This window comes from Oncorhynchus kisutch, linkage group LG13 (assembly GCF_002021735.2).
Source record: "Oncorhynchus kisutch isolate 150728-3 linkage group LG13, Okis_V2, whole genome shotgun sequence".
In the NCBI taxonomy this organism is placed as follows: Eukaryota; Metazoa; Chordata; class Actinopteri; order Salmoniformes; family Salmonidae; genus Oncorhynchus; species Oncorhynchus kisutch.
This window is the reverse complement of record NC_034186.2, coordinates 18,462,430-18,476,276: the sequence shown is the minus strand read 5'-3', so window position 1 is coordinate 18,476,276 and position 13,847 is coordinate 18,462,430. Positions and strand designations below refer to the sequence as shown.

The 13,847-nt window shown below is 45.4% G+C and overlaps 1 protein-coding gene across 3 annotated transcripts in view; it reads left to right on the top strand.

Moving 5' to 3' along the window:
• Nucleotides 1-13,393, top strand: part of LOC109902792 (desmoplakin) — a 43,102-nt gene extending 29,709 nt beyond the window's left edge. Inside the window, exons 22-24 of one of the 3 annotated variants that reach the window (XM_031785712.1) lie at nucleotides 5,514-7,340; nucleotides 8,408-8,605; nucleotides 8,737-13,393. In XM_031785712.1, the coding sequence (XP_031641572.1) occupies nucleotides 5,514-7,340; nucleotides 8,408-8,605; nucleotides 8,737-11,976 (5,265 nt within the window). In that variant the 3' untranslated portion in view covers nucleotides 11,977-13,393. The remainder of the gene's footprint in view (nucleotides 1-5,513; nucleotides 7,341-8,407; nucleotides 8,606-8,736) is intronic. The other 2 variants (XM_031785713.1, XM_031785714.1) reach the window with 2 other exon arrangements.
• Nucleotides 13,394-13,847: the final 454 nt, after the last annotated feature.

The window sequence follows — 13,847 nt, the reverse complement described above, 5'->3', positions numbered from 1 at the left end:
GGTCAGGCTTTGTGATGGTCACTCCAATACCTTGACTTTGTTGTCCTTAAGCCATTTTGCCACAACTTTGGAAGCATGCTTGGGGTCATTGTCCATTTGGAAGACCCATTTGCGACCAAGCTTTAACTTCTGACTGATGTCTTGAGATGTTGCTTCAATATATCCACATAATTTTCCCTCATCATGATGCCATCTATTTTGTGAAGTGCACCGGTCCCTCCTGCAGCAAAGCACCCCCATAACATGATGCTGCCACCCCCTTGCTTCACGGTTGGGATGGTGTTCTTCGGCTTGCAAGTCTCCCCCTATTTCCTCTAAACATAATGATGGTCATTAATGCCAAACAGTTATATTTTTGTTTTATCAGACCAGAGGACATTTCTCCAAAAAGTATGATCTTTGTAAAGGTTAAAAAAAATTGTGCAGTTTCAAACTGTAGCCCAGCTTTTTTATGGCGGTTTTGGAGCAGTGGCTTCTTCCTTGTGGAGCGGCCTTTCAGGTTATGTCGGTATAGGTCTCGTTTTACTGTGGATATACAGTGGGGCAAAAAAGTATTTAGTCAGCCACCAATGTGCAAGTTCTCCCACTTATAAAGATGAGAGGCCTGTAATTTTCATCATAGGTACACTTCAACTATGACAGACAAAATGAGGAAAAAAATCCAGAAAATTACATTGTAGGATTTTTAATGAATTTATTTGCAAATGATGGTACCTGTTTCCTCCAGCATCTTCACAAGGTCCTTTGCTGTTGTCCTGGGATTGATTTGCACTTTTCGCACCAAAGTACGTTCATCTCTAGGAGACAGAACGCATCTCCTTCCTGAGCGGTATGACGGCTGCGTGGTCCCATGGTGTTTATACTTGAATACTATTGTTTGTACAGAAATTGCTCCCAAGGATGAACCAGACTTGTGGAGGTCTACAATATTTTTTCTGAGGTCTTGGCTGATTTTTATTGATTTTTCCCACGATGTCAAGCAAAGAGGCACTGAGTTTGAAGGTAGGCCTTGAGATACATCCACAGGTACACCTCCAATTGACTCAAAACATGTAAATTAGCCTATCAGAATCTTCTAAAGCCATGACATCGTTTTCTGGAATTTTCCAAGCTGTTTAAAGGCACAGTCAACTTAGTGCATGTAAACTTCTGACTCACTGGAGTCGTGAATGATAAGGGAAATTATCTTGTCTGTAAACAATTGTTGGAAAAATTACTTGTGTCAAGCATAAAGTAGATGTCCTAACAGACTTCCCAAAACTATAGTTTGTTAACAAGAAATTTGTGGAGTGGTTGAAAAACGAGTTTCAATGACTCCAGCCTAAGTGTATTTAAACTTCCGACTTCAACTGTAAGGACAACTTACACTGCCGTAAATGCAAGGACAGAAAAGTACATGTTTTATGTCACATGATTTTGGACAAATCTGTCAAGACACCAACTATGATAAAGGTTGAAATCAATTCGTATATTTTCTTGAATATAGCTATGAAATACCCCCATATATCTTAATATAATGAGAGAAAACATTTTTGGCATGTTATTATCAATAACTTATCAACAGCTGTAACAAGTTGTCCAGTGTAGGAAATCCTCACTGATACCCTAGTTTATAGAAACACCAAAGTACACAAAAAAATACACATTTCTTATTTGTCCCAGACCTCAGACTTAGAACATCCAATTTTGTTATTTTCAGATTTTAAAAAGTGTTCTTTAGAGCGAAAACCTGAAAAAAAATGGAGAAAATCCTAAACCTGGAAAAACAAAACCAAGATAATGGATGGCATGGATAAGAGCGTTTGGCCAGTAACCTTAAGGTTGCTGGTTTGAATCCTCAAACCAACTAGGTGAAAACTCTGTCAATGTGCCCTTGAGCAAGGCACTTAACCCTAATTGTTCCTTTGTCGCTCTGGATAAGAGCGTCTAATAAATGACTAAAATGTATATTTGGGACAAAATGGAATTAGACAAATAATAACACCGATTTTATAATGCCCTAATAACTACAGTGCATTCGGAAAGTATTCAGACCCCTTGACTTTTTCCACATTTTCTTACCTTACAGCCTTGTTCTAAAATGGATTAAATCGTCCCCCCCCCCCTCATCAATCTACATACAATACTCCATAATGACAAAACAAAAACAGGTTTTAATTTTTTTGCTAATTTATATTTTTCTTATCACATTTACATAAGTATTCAGACCCTTTACTCAGTACTTTGTTGAAGCACCTTTGTCAGTGATTACAGCCTCGAGTCTTCTTGGGTATGACGCTACAAACTTGGCACACCTGTATTTGGGGAGTTTCGCCCATTCTTCTCTACAGATCCTCTCAAGCTCTGTCAGGTTGGATGGGGAGCGTCACTGCACAGCTGTTTTCAGGTCTCCAGAGATGTTAGATCGGGTTCAGGTTCTGGCTGGGCCACTCAAGGACATTCAGAGACTTGTCCCAAAGCCACTTCTGTGCTGTTTTGGCTGTGTGCTTAGGGTCATTGTTCTGTTAGAAAGTGAACCTTCGCCCCAGTCTCAGGTCCTGAATGCTCTTGAGCATGTTTTCATCAATGATCTCTTTACTTTGCTCTGTTCATCTTTTCCTCGATCCTGACTAGTCTCTGTCTCTACCGCTGAAAACATTCACACAGCATGATGCTGCCACCACCATGCTTCACCGTAGGGATGGTGCCAGGTTTCCTCCAGACGTGACGCTTGGCATTCAAGCCAAATATTTCAAACTTGGTTTCAACGAGACCAGAGAATCTTGTTCCTCATGGTTTGAGTCCTTTAGGTGCCTTCTGGCAAACTCCAAGCGGGCTGTCATGTGCATTTTACTGAAGAGTGGCTTCCGTCTGGACACGTAACCATAAAGGCCTGATTGATGGAGTGCTGCAGAGATGGTTGTCCTTCTGGAAGTTTATCCCATCTCCAGAGCAATTCTGGAGCTCTGTCAGAGTGACCGTCAGGTTTTTAGTCACCTCCCTGACCAAGGCTCTTCTCCCCCGATTTGTCAGTTTGGCCGGGTGGCCAGCTCTAGGAAGTGTCTTGGTGGTTCCAAACCTCTTCCATTTAAGAATGATGGAGGCCACTGTGTTCTTGGGGACCTTCAATGCTGCAGACATTGTTTTGGTACCCTTCCCCAGATCTGTACCTCAACACAATCCTGTCTCTGAGCTCTACGGACAATTCCTTCGACCTCATGGCTTGGTTTTTGCTCTGACATGCGCACTGTCAACTGTGGGATCAGATATAGACAGGTGTGTGTACCTTTCCAAATCATGTCAATCAATTGAATTTACCACAGGTGGACTCCAATCAAGTTGTAGAACTATCTGAAGGATGATCAATGGAAACAGAATGCACCTGAGATTAATTTAGAGTCTCATAACAAAGGTTCAGAATACATATTTCTGTTTTTCATTATGGGGTATTGAGCGTAGATTGATGAAGAAAAATTCTTTAATACATTTTAGGATAAGGCTGTAACGTTACAAAATGTGGAAAAGGGAAAAGAGTCTGAATACTTTCTGAATGCACTATATGTAGAAAGCTTAATATTCTACAAATGACTTAGAAATACCGGTCATTAAAATTACAATCAACTTTTTTGCTTTTCATAATAAACAAATGCATTTACAGGGTTACCTATTCGTTTCTCAATCGATTAGAAAAATCCTATTTTCTCATGCTCCTAAATTGAATGGTGTGCTCCAAACTTATTTAAGTTGGGAATAGGGCTGTTATGGTGATCGTATTACCTCCACACCAGCGGTCACAAGCCATGACATTGGTCAAATTCCATGTGACTGTTTAGTCACGGTAGTTAGGCTTCTCCAAGCTCTGATGCTGCTCATGGTCATTAGTAGCCTACCAAACTTGCTAACTGCCTGGTACTCAACACTCTATTGTCCCTCTAATCACTCTGACATCAATGCAAATGTAATCGAAAATCTAATCAAACACTTCATCAGAGCCTATGAGCTCATGTTGCACAACATTTCTATAGGCTATGATTTCATGAAAAATACAGAGTGATGGCCTCTTAAAAAGAGGATGATCCCATCAGCGTTCAATAGGCTAGGCCTACTATATTTATTTCTCAACTTTCCTAATATTAAGCACATTGCTTCTCTTTACAACAGGAGTATAGCCTACCTGGCTGGCATGAAAATGAACCATGGGAAAAGTGTCCTCCATTCACTATTTAAGTGCATATATGACATTTATTTTTTCCCCTTTCCCTGATTTGAGACAGGTACATGATAATGGTCCATTCTAAATCAAAACTAATTTCACACCTATATTATTTAGTATATGTAAAGACCAGATTAAATCAAGAATAGGCTGACATTGTCACCCATCAGACTGACTTGTGAATGATGCCCAGCTTGTGTGAGGTAAGGACAGAAACGCATACCTTTTTTTGCTACTTTTTCAAATCATAGTCACACACCTCATGTCCATAGGCCATATGGTTTGTATCAACACTAAAGTGGCCAAATAATTTCTATAAATGAAGTACATTAAATAGGCTTTACAGCGGTTGTAGAGCCTAACTTGCATACATACGAGACGCGTGAGTTTCAAGTTTGGGGAAGATAATTTTCACCATGAGAATGCACCTTTATAATATAAGCATTACATGCAATCATCACATTTGTGGTCACTTTTGAAAATTGTGTTTTCCCAGTAATGGAACATTTATACTTACAGCCTACTGCTGTAGGAGGATTGCTGCGCTTATAATGTGAAGAAATAGCCTCATAGTTTATCAACATTTTAAGATAAAAGTTCTGACCTGTTGCGTCAGCCACACTGCATTACGTTTTTTTGATGCTAGTGGTTGTATTAATTTGGGATCTATCACATCCCACAACTGTCCCAGATTATGTTTGGAATATTTATTTCTTGCACAGAATAGAATGGGTCAACTTTTGTACTATGGGGGATAGTAGATTGACATAGGCTAGTGCTTTTGCTGTTCATTAGGCCTGCTCATCTTGCTGGCTGTTAAAAAGTAAATGTGGACAGTTCTTCCAATATCTTTAATATGCCGCAAAAGGCATTAATTGTTTTAGGGGGCATTACGGTTACACAAAGTGATGCCGCTGGGAAATTCTAGGCATTATCAAATGCTTGTCAGATTGTGAATGAGAGACTGATGAAGTGTGTACAGCCTGCAAAAAAATTAACTAAGCAGAGCTCGAGCCTTTTCATGCAACTATTTTTCAAATCATTAGAATGTATTAAAATTCAAAACATTTATCCCAATGTTTGGATCACAACTACAGTTACATAAATAACTCTAAATTAAGCATGTCTGATGTGCTTATGTTAATTTATCGGTCAATTAATGTAAGACTGGCAGTTACAGCATTTGCTTGACAATCACCAGCTGACTAAATTTCATGCACCAGTGCTACCAATGTTTTTAACATTTTTATTAAGAGCCTTGCATGTACTTCCTCCACTCTACCTCACACCTGGACCCGAATCCTTCCTTCTCCTCCTCTAGATGCGTAACACCAGGATTGACCTGTTGGAGGAGGAGCTACGGCTCCTCAAAGAGGATATTGGGTACCGCAACACTAAGAACAGTTCTCTGGAGGAGGCGTTAGCTCGCTACCGGCTGGAGCTGTCACAGTCGCAGGAGCAGCTCCACTCTGTGGAGGAGGTGAAGAGGAGCAAGGCCCTGCAGTGCAGCGTCACCCAGGACTCCCTGGCTTCCACCCACAGCCAACTGAAGGATCTGCAGGAGCAGGTGGCCCGCCTCACATCCCTCATCGAGGAGGAGAAGAGGAAGAGGATGCGGGCGGAGGAACACTACAGGGAGCAGCAGGAGGAGCACGAGCAGGTGCTGAGGAGGAGGCAGAAGGAGCTGGAGGAGGCCAACTGGGCAAAGCTGGAGGTGGAGAAGAGCGTTGGTGACCGGGATAGGGAGGCGGAGAGGCTACGGAGGCAGCTGGAGGAGGAGGTGCAACGCTGCAAGGACCTGGAGCAGGAGCTGTCTAAGGTAAGGAGCCAGTACAGTGTGGAGATCAGTAACCTAAAGCTCAGCTACGAGTCCCAGATCACCTTCTGCAGGACAGACATCCAGCACCTGTCTGCCCAGAGGGAGGAGGTGGACCAGGGCATCAGACTGCAGTGTGACAAGCTAGAGGCCGAGAGGAGAGACCAGGAGGACCAGCTCAGGAGGCTAAAGGTGTGTCTGAGCCAAGCCGAAGAGCAGAGGAGGAGGGCCGAGGAGGAGGCGCTTGCTCAGAGATCTGTGGTCACAGAGGAGGTGCGGAGGAGGAGGGAGCTGGAGGCTCAGGTGGAGATGTTAGTTAGGGAGAGAGGGGAGGATAGTAATCAGTATAGAGAGGAGGTGTCAGAGCTCACAAAGGCCCTGCAGGAGAGGAGCGGCCAGCAGGTTCACCTCACACACAGCCTGGAGGAGGAGCAGAGGAGGAGGAGAGCCCTGGAGGAGGAGAAGATCAGGCTTGAGCTGCTCCTGGGGGAGATTCAGGCCAAGCAGGCCTCCTACTCCCAGGCTGTCACCCGGCTGAGAGAAGTGGAGGAAGAGCTGGTTAGCATCCGTACAGAGTTTAAGAAGGAGAATGGTGAGAAGAACAAGGCAGAGCAGAGTGTAACCAGGTTACAGGTACACGTCAGGGAGCTGCAGGCCACTGCTGATAGGCTAGAGGGGGAGGCGGAGGCCCTGAGGAGAACCAACCAGGAGGAGGTGACCAAGAGGAGACACGTGGAGACGGAGCTCCAGAAAACCACCCACACCATGCGGGAGTACACCAGCACCATCGCCACCCTACGCCGGAGCCAGGAGGAGGCCCAAACCATGGTGAGGAGGGGAGAGGAGGAGCACAGGAAGCTCCAAGTGGAGCTGGAGAGTAGGTTGAAGGAGTTCAAGGCCTCCACTGAGCGCCTGACAATCCTGAGCTCAGAGCTGAAGTCTCTCCAACAACAGCTCCTCCAAGAGCAGGCTAAAGTCCGCGAGGCAAACATGCGCAATGAAACACTCTACAAGACCATTGAGGAAAAGAGCCTGGCACTCAACGAGAGCTCTGTAGAACGGGAGAGACTCCAGACCCTGACCCAGACACTGACCAAGGAGCGACTGCGGCTCGAGGAGGAGCTGAGGGGAGTGAAGCATGAGAGAGAGGAGTTGCTGATAACCAGGCAGGGGGCTGATGACGAGCTGGTCTCCCAGAACACTGCTCTGGAGCTGCAGCTAAAGAGCAGCTTGAGAAGCAGTGTGGAGACCCAGATCCTCGTGGCAGAGCTCTCTTCAGAGAGGGAGAAACTCAGGATGGAGATAGATCAAGTCCAGAGGCAGGCCATGGAGGTACTTGTCTTGGACCTTTAGAGGTTCATGTCGGACTGTTCTGTGTTTCTCTAAATCAAACTATACTCCTTCAGTAAGTCTTAGTGGAATAGGCTTTAGGCTGGCTGTGGACAAGGCTTTCTCTTGCATGCTGAAATACCTCCTGTTGATACCTGTAATTGTTCTTGTTTAGTTTTTTGCTCTAATTAGATTGTGAAACACATACAAGTTATTATTTTGTGACGGAATTTGCAATCGTTAGATTTTTTTTTTTAAATCATGCAAACGCAATCTGTTTCCCCTTCTGCCTTCTCTCACAAAACTGCTGTCCCACCCAGAACTATATTCTTAGAAAAAAAGGTGTTATCTAGAACCTAAAATAGTTCTTCGGCCCCCTTTGAAGAACCCTTTTTGATTCCATGTTGAACCTTTTTGGGTTCCATAAAAGGACCCTTTTCACAGTCAGTTCTACATGGAACCAAAAAGGGTTCTCCCTGTAACCAAAAGGGTTTTCCTATGGGGACAGCCAAAGAACACTTCTTTCCCTAAGAGTCTTCTGTGATTGACTAATCAGCATGCTTTTTTTGCCATTGCTTGTTTTGTCTAAAAGGATCCACAGTGTCTTCTTCACTGGTCCTGTGGTGTCTGTGTCTCTCTATTGTCATCCTCAAGTCCTTGTCTAGTCTAGATATCTGTCCTAGTCTACTGTGTCTGCCTATTTCCTTTGTACATTCTAGAAACCTACAATGTACAAATGTGCCGTTAATTGCACTCACTCTTAATTGTGTTGATGTATCCATGTTGAGGTTTAACTGGTAATCTCTTTACTCTTATCATTTTAATTGACAAATGATAAATGCGCATTGTTTATGTGTGGGTAAGTTATTGGAGCTGTGTTGAGTTTATTCAATAACAAAGCATGCTGTCACATGTCATTTATATTGTAAATGCCAAATCAAAATATTTTGACATTTTTAAACAAAATAATTAATTATAATTGCTCCTTCCTCTGTCTCTCTCCTCCACCCCTATCTCCTCTCTCCCTCCCCATCTTTATCCCTCTCCCTCAACCCCTCTTCCCCATCCAGACCTCCTCTCTGATCCAGTCCACCAAGACCCAGTACAGTGAGATGGTGGTGGAGAGAGATGCTCTTCTGCTAAAGCTGAAACAGACTGACCAGGACAGGGCCATGTCCCAGAAGCTGGAGGAAGAACTAAACCGCATCAAACTCTCTCTGGAGTCCGAGTTACGCCTCAAACTGCGTCTGCAGGAGGAGAACGAGAAGGTGTGTATTGTTGTTTTCACTTTTGCCGTCTAGAAGCAACTTTAATTAATATATTTATTTAAAATTTGTCAAATAAAATTCATTCATCCATCCATTCCTTTATCCATTCCTTCATACATTCATCCATTCAGGTCAAGAATGACTTCCTGTACTGGAAGGGCCAGTACGAGTCCAAGGAGGGTGCGGTGAGGCAGTTCGACTCCGTGAAGGAGAAACTGGAGCGGGAGAGGAGTTCTCTTGAGACTGAGATTGAGCGGCTGATGAGAGAGCTGAGGGAGGGGGAGGACAGGTATAAGAGCAGGCTGCTGATCACGCAGACCCAGCTCTCTGAATTGACCTCTGTCAGAGACACCCTGGAGGCAGATTTGAGGAAACTCCGGGAGCAGCATAACGCCTGCGCCAAACACACCCAGACGGATGAGAATGGGAAGAAAGACCTGGACCCCGCCACACTGATTTTCGACAGTGTCCGTAAGACAGTGACAGCCAAGCAGCTGCTAGACTGTGGGGTCATCAACAAGTCAACCTATGGCCAGTTGTTGAAGGGTCAGAAGACTGTCCGTGAGGTATCTGTGGACATCAAACTGAATCTGAAAGGGACCGGCATCATCGCTGGTGTTGCTGGAAACTGTCAGGATAAAATGACTCTCACAGAGGCCAAGAGAGCCAACATCCTCTCTGAAGAAAGCGCCACCATGCTGCTGGAGGCACAAGCTGCCACAGGCCACATAGTGGATCCCAGAGCCAACGAGAAGATGTCGGTGGAGGAGGCAATTAAGAGAGGAGTGGTGGATGAGGAGGCTAGAGAGAGGTTGCTGGCTGCAGAGGCTGCCTGTCTGGGGTACCGCGACCCCAATACTACCAAGCCCCTGTCAGCAGGCCAGGCTATGAGGAAGGGCCTGATCGATAGAGACACAGCTCTACGGATGCTGCAAGCCCAGGAGTCTGTTGGGGGCATCATAGACCCTGTCCTCAGTGTCTTCCTCCCTAAAGATGCAGCCATGGACCGGGACCTGATTGACGAGGACCTGTACAGGGCCTTAAACCAACGACCGGAGTGTTACCTGGACCCAGACACCCAGATGGGAACCAGCTACGTCTCCCTAAAGAGGAGATGCAAGTCCGAACCCACCACTGGTCTCCTGCTCCTCCCTGCCCCAGAGAAGCCCATGACGGTGAAGGGTCTCAGGGGAGAGGTGTCTATCAAGGATCTGATGGATGCTAACCTCTTGGAGAAATCGGACATGGACCAACTGAAGGATGGAAAACTGACCAGCCAGGACATCGAGGACCGGTTGAGGTCGTACCTCCGAGGCTCCACCTGCATTGCAGGGGTCTATGACGAGGCCAACCACAAGACCCTATCCATTTACCAGGCCATGAAGGAAGGGTTACTGAGGCCTGGCACAACCCTGGAGCTCCTCGAAGCCCAGGCTGCCTCGGGATTCATGATCGATCCCATCAACAACCTCTGTCTGACCGTGGCCGATGCCTACAAGAGCGGCCTGGCTGGGCCGGAGTTCAAAGACAAACTCTTGTCTGCAGAGAGGGCCGTCACCGGGTACAAAGACCCAGGCACGGACAAGATCATCTCCTTGTTCCAAGCCATAGAGAAGGGGCTGATGGAGAAGGGACATGGGATCCGTCTACTAGAGGCTCAGATTGCCAGCGGTGGCATCATCGACCCCAGGCACAGCCACCGCATCGAGGTGGAGACTGCCTATAAAAAGGGCTACTTCGGCAAGGAGATGAACCAGATCCTGACAGACGAAGCAGACGTCTCCAAGGGCTTTTTCGATCCCAACAACCAGGACAACCTGACTTATCTCCAGCTAAAGAAACGCTGCATCATAGACCAGAAAACTGGCCTGGTTCTCCTGCCCATCAAGGACAAGAAGGAGCCTCCACAGACAACAACGCAGAAGAATACTCTGAGGAAGAGGAGGGTGGTGATCGTAGACCCAGACACCAATAAGGAGATGAGTGTGAAGGAAGCATACGACAAAGGGCTCATCGACTACGAGACCTTCCTGGAGCTGTCGCAGCAGGAGTGTGAGTGGGAGGAGATTACGATCACAGCCCAAGATGGATCCTCGCGATTGGTCATCATTGACAGGAAGACTGAGATCCAGTATGACATCAGAGAGCTGCTAGAGAAGAAGGTGATTGACCAATCAGTGTACGACCAGTACCAATCCCAGAAAATCACTCTCGCACAGTTTGCTAAAATCATCACCAGCAAGACCAACTCCACCAGATCCTCCTCCTCAACATCCTCATCCAAAGCCAGAGTATCAGCAACATCAGCATCCTCCCTGTCTTCATCAACCACCACCTCTCAGCGGATCACTTCCAACAAGGCTGAGAAGATGAGCTCTATCATTGGTGGCTCCACCACTGGCAGCTCCACCATAAATGGCTCCAGCATTGGCAGCTCCTCTGGTGGCTCCCTTGGCAGTTTCCCCACCTCCAGAACCACCACTATCAGCTCCTCTACCCAGCCTGATGGCCCTCCCTCCCACAGCTCCCTGAAGAACATCGCTAGCATCTCAGTCTCCCTGGCTGGCCCTGCTGAAGCTGTGGTCTTGGATGGGGAGAGAAGCCCTGTGGGCGCCATCTTTGACATGGAGGCCCTAGAGAAGATCTCCATCTCTGAGGCCCACAAACGTGGCCTGGTGGACAGCATCTCTGCCCAGAGACTACTGGAGGCCCAGGCTTGCACAGGAGGCATTGTAAACCCTTCCGATGGCAGGCGCCTGTCCATCCAGGAGGCCTCCCGCCAGGGGATCATCGAGAATGACATGGCTACCAGGCTAAAGCCCGCCCAGAAGGCCTACATTGGATTTGAAGACGTCAAGTGTAAACGCAAGATGTCTGCCGCCGAGGCCATGAGGGAGAAGTGGCTTCCATACGAGGCGGGCCACCGCTTCCTGGAGTTCCAGTTTGTCACTGGAGGCCTGTACGACCCGGAGCTGGGCTGCAGGAGAACCATCGAGGAAGCTCTCAAAGTGGGCTGGCTGGATGGGAGGGCAGCCCAGAAGCTCCAGGACATGAGGCACCACGCCAAGATCCTAACCTGTCCCAAGACAAAGCTGAAGATCTCTTATAAAGAAGCATTGGATAACTGCTTGTTGGAGGAGAATACGGGAGTCAAGATGCTCCAAGCTGCCTCCACCTCCTCCAGAGGGATCAGTAGTCCGTACAACTTCTCTTCGGCTCCCGGGTCCACCTCAGGCTCCAGGACCGGGTCGAGGACGGGCTCGCGGAGAGGCAGTGTGGACCTGGGGTCACCTAGCTCTTCCAGCCGATACAATGTCATAAGCAGCTCCACCTACAGCCGCACCTCCTTCAGTTCTAGCTCCATTTCATAGGGAAAAGAGGGAAAACTATTCATTAATTCATTAACTTAGTTGTCTTAATCTTTGCATACTTTTAGTTTTTACATATTACCTTTTGCTTTACTTATGAAAGTTAAACCTACTTATTGGTCAGTTAGAAATGTGCCTGTCCTAGATAAAGAGGTACCATCACATGTTTGTTCTGTTTAAAGTGGTAAAAAAATGGATAAGAATGGAAAAACACATTCGTAGGTGTTTGAATTGAAGTAACATTTTAAGTAAAACTTTATGTATACTGAACAAAAATATAAAACGCAACATGGAACAATTTCAAAGATTTTACTGAGTTACAGTATATATAAGGAAATCAGTCAATTTAAATAAATAAATTAGGTCCTAATCTATGGATTTCACATGACTGGGCAAGGGTGCAGCCATGGGTGGGCCTTGGAGGTCATAGGCCCACCCACTTGGCAGCCAGGCGCACCCACTGGGGAGTGGGGTTTTTTTCCCCACAAAAGGGCTTTGTTACAGATAGAAATAGTCCTTAGCAACCCCCCACACACACCCCCCTCAGACAATCCCGCAGGTCAAGAAGCCGGATGTGGAGGTCTTGGGCTGGCGTAGTTACACGTGGTCTGCACTTGTGAAGCCGGTTGGACGTACTGCCAAATTCTCAAAAAATGACATTGGATGTAGCTTATTGTAGAGAAATTAACATTAAATTCTCTGGTGGACAATCCCGCAGTCAGCATGCCAATTGCACACTCCTTCAAAACTTGAGACATCTGTGGCAATGTGTTGTGTGACAAAACTGCACATTTAAAAGGGGCCTTTTATGGTCCCCAGCACAAGGTGCACCTATGTAATGATCATGCTGTTTAATCAGCTTCTTGATATGCCACACCTGTCAGGTAGATGGATTGTCTTGGTAAAGGAGAAATGCTCACTAACAGGGATGCAAACAAATGTGTGCACAGAATGAGAGAAATAATATTTTTGTGTGCAAGGAATATTTTTGGGATTTTTTTATTTCATCTCATGAAATATGGGACCAACACTTTACATATTACGTTTATATTTTTGTTCAGTGTAAATTGGCTTTGTTCTCTCAGACAGCATGATATGGCCACTTAGTTGTCAGACATAATTTTTCCGAACTCTATAGTACTGCAGTTTAAATTTGATTCATTTTGGTGACAATAATTAAAAAATGTAATGAATGTATAAAAGGTTGGATGGGAGAGGGTTAGTGTCTTATGTGTGTTTTGAAGAACATTAATAGGTGTTATGTTTACTTTGAATTTGGAAGTACAGTAGTGTTTCTTGCATGGGATGTGAGGTGTCATAACATTGCTTAGTGTTTATACTGTTAGTGTAATATGGGGCTGTCTTTTAACACATGGTAACAATTTTTCTATTTCTCCAAATAAAATGTTACATCATTGCACTTGTATGTCTGTGAAATAGCCTATAATATCATGTGGTCAATAAGATTGTGATGATTTTGGTACGAATACATGAAAATACCACACTAAGCCAAAGATATGAGCATCATGACATGTATTCATAGTCATAAATATTGTGTGAAATAAACACAGAACTTGTTAATGATCGTTTAGAATACGTGTCAAACTCATTCCATGGAGGGCCGAGTGTCTGCAGATTTTCGTTCCCCCCTTGTACTTGATTGATGAATTAAGGTCACTGATTAGCAAGGAACTCCCCTCACCTGGTTGTCTTAATTCAAAGGAAAGAACAAAAACCAGCAGACATTAGGTCTTCCATGGAATGAGTTTGACACCCCTGGTTTAGACTCTGCCAGATGGCTCTCACATAAAACCTAAATGTTATTGGTCAGAGAGTGTTTTCAAAATCATGTTTAGAGAATAAATAACAGTCAA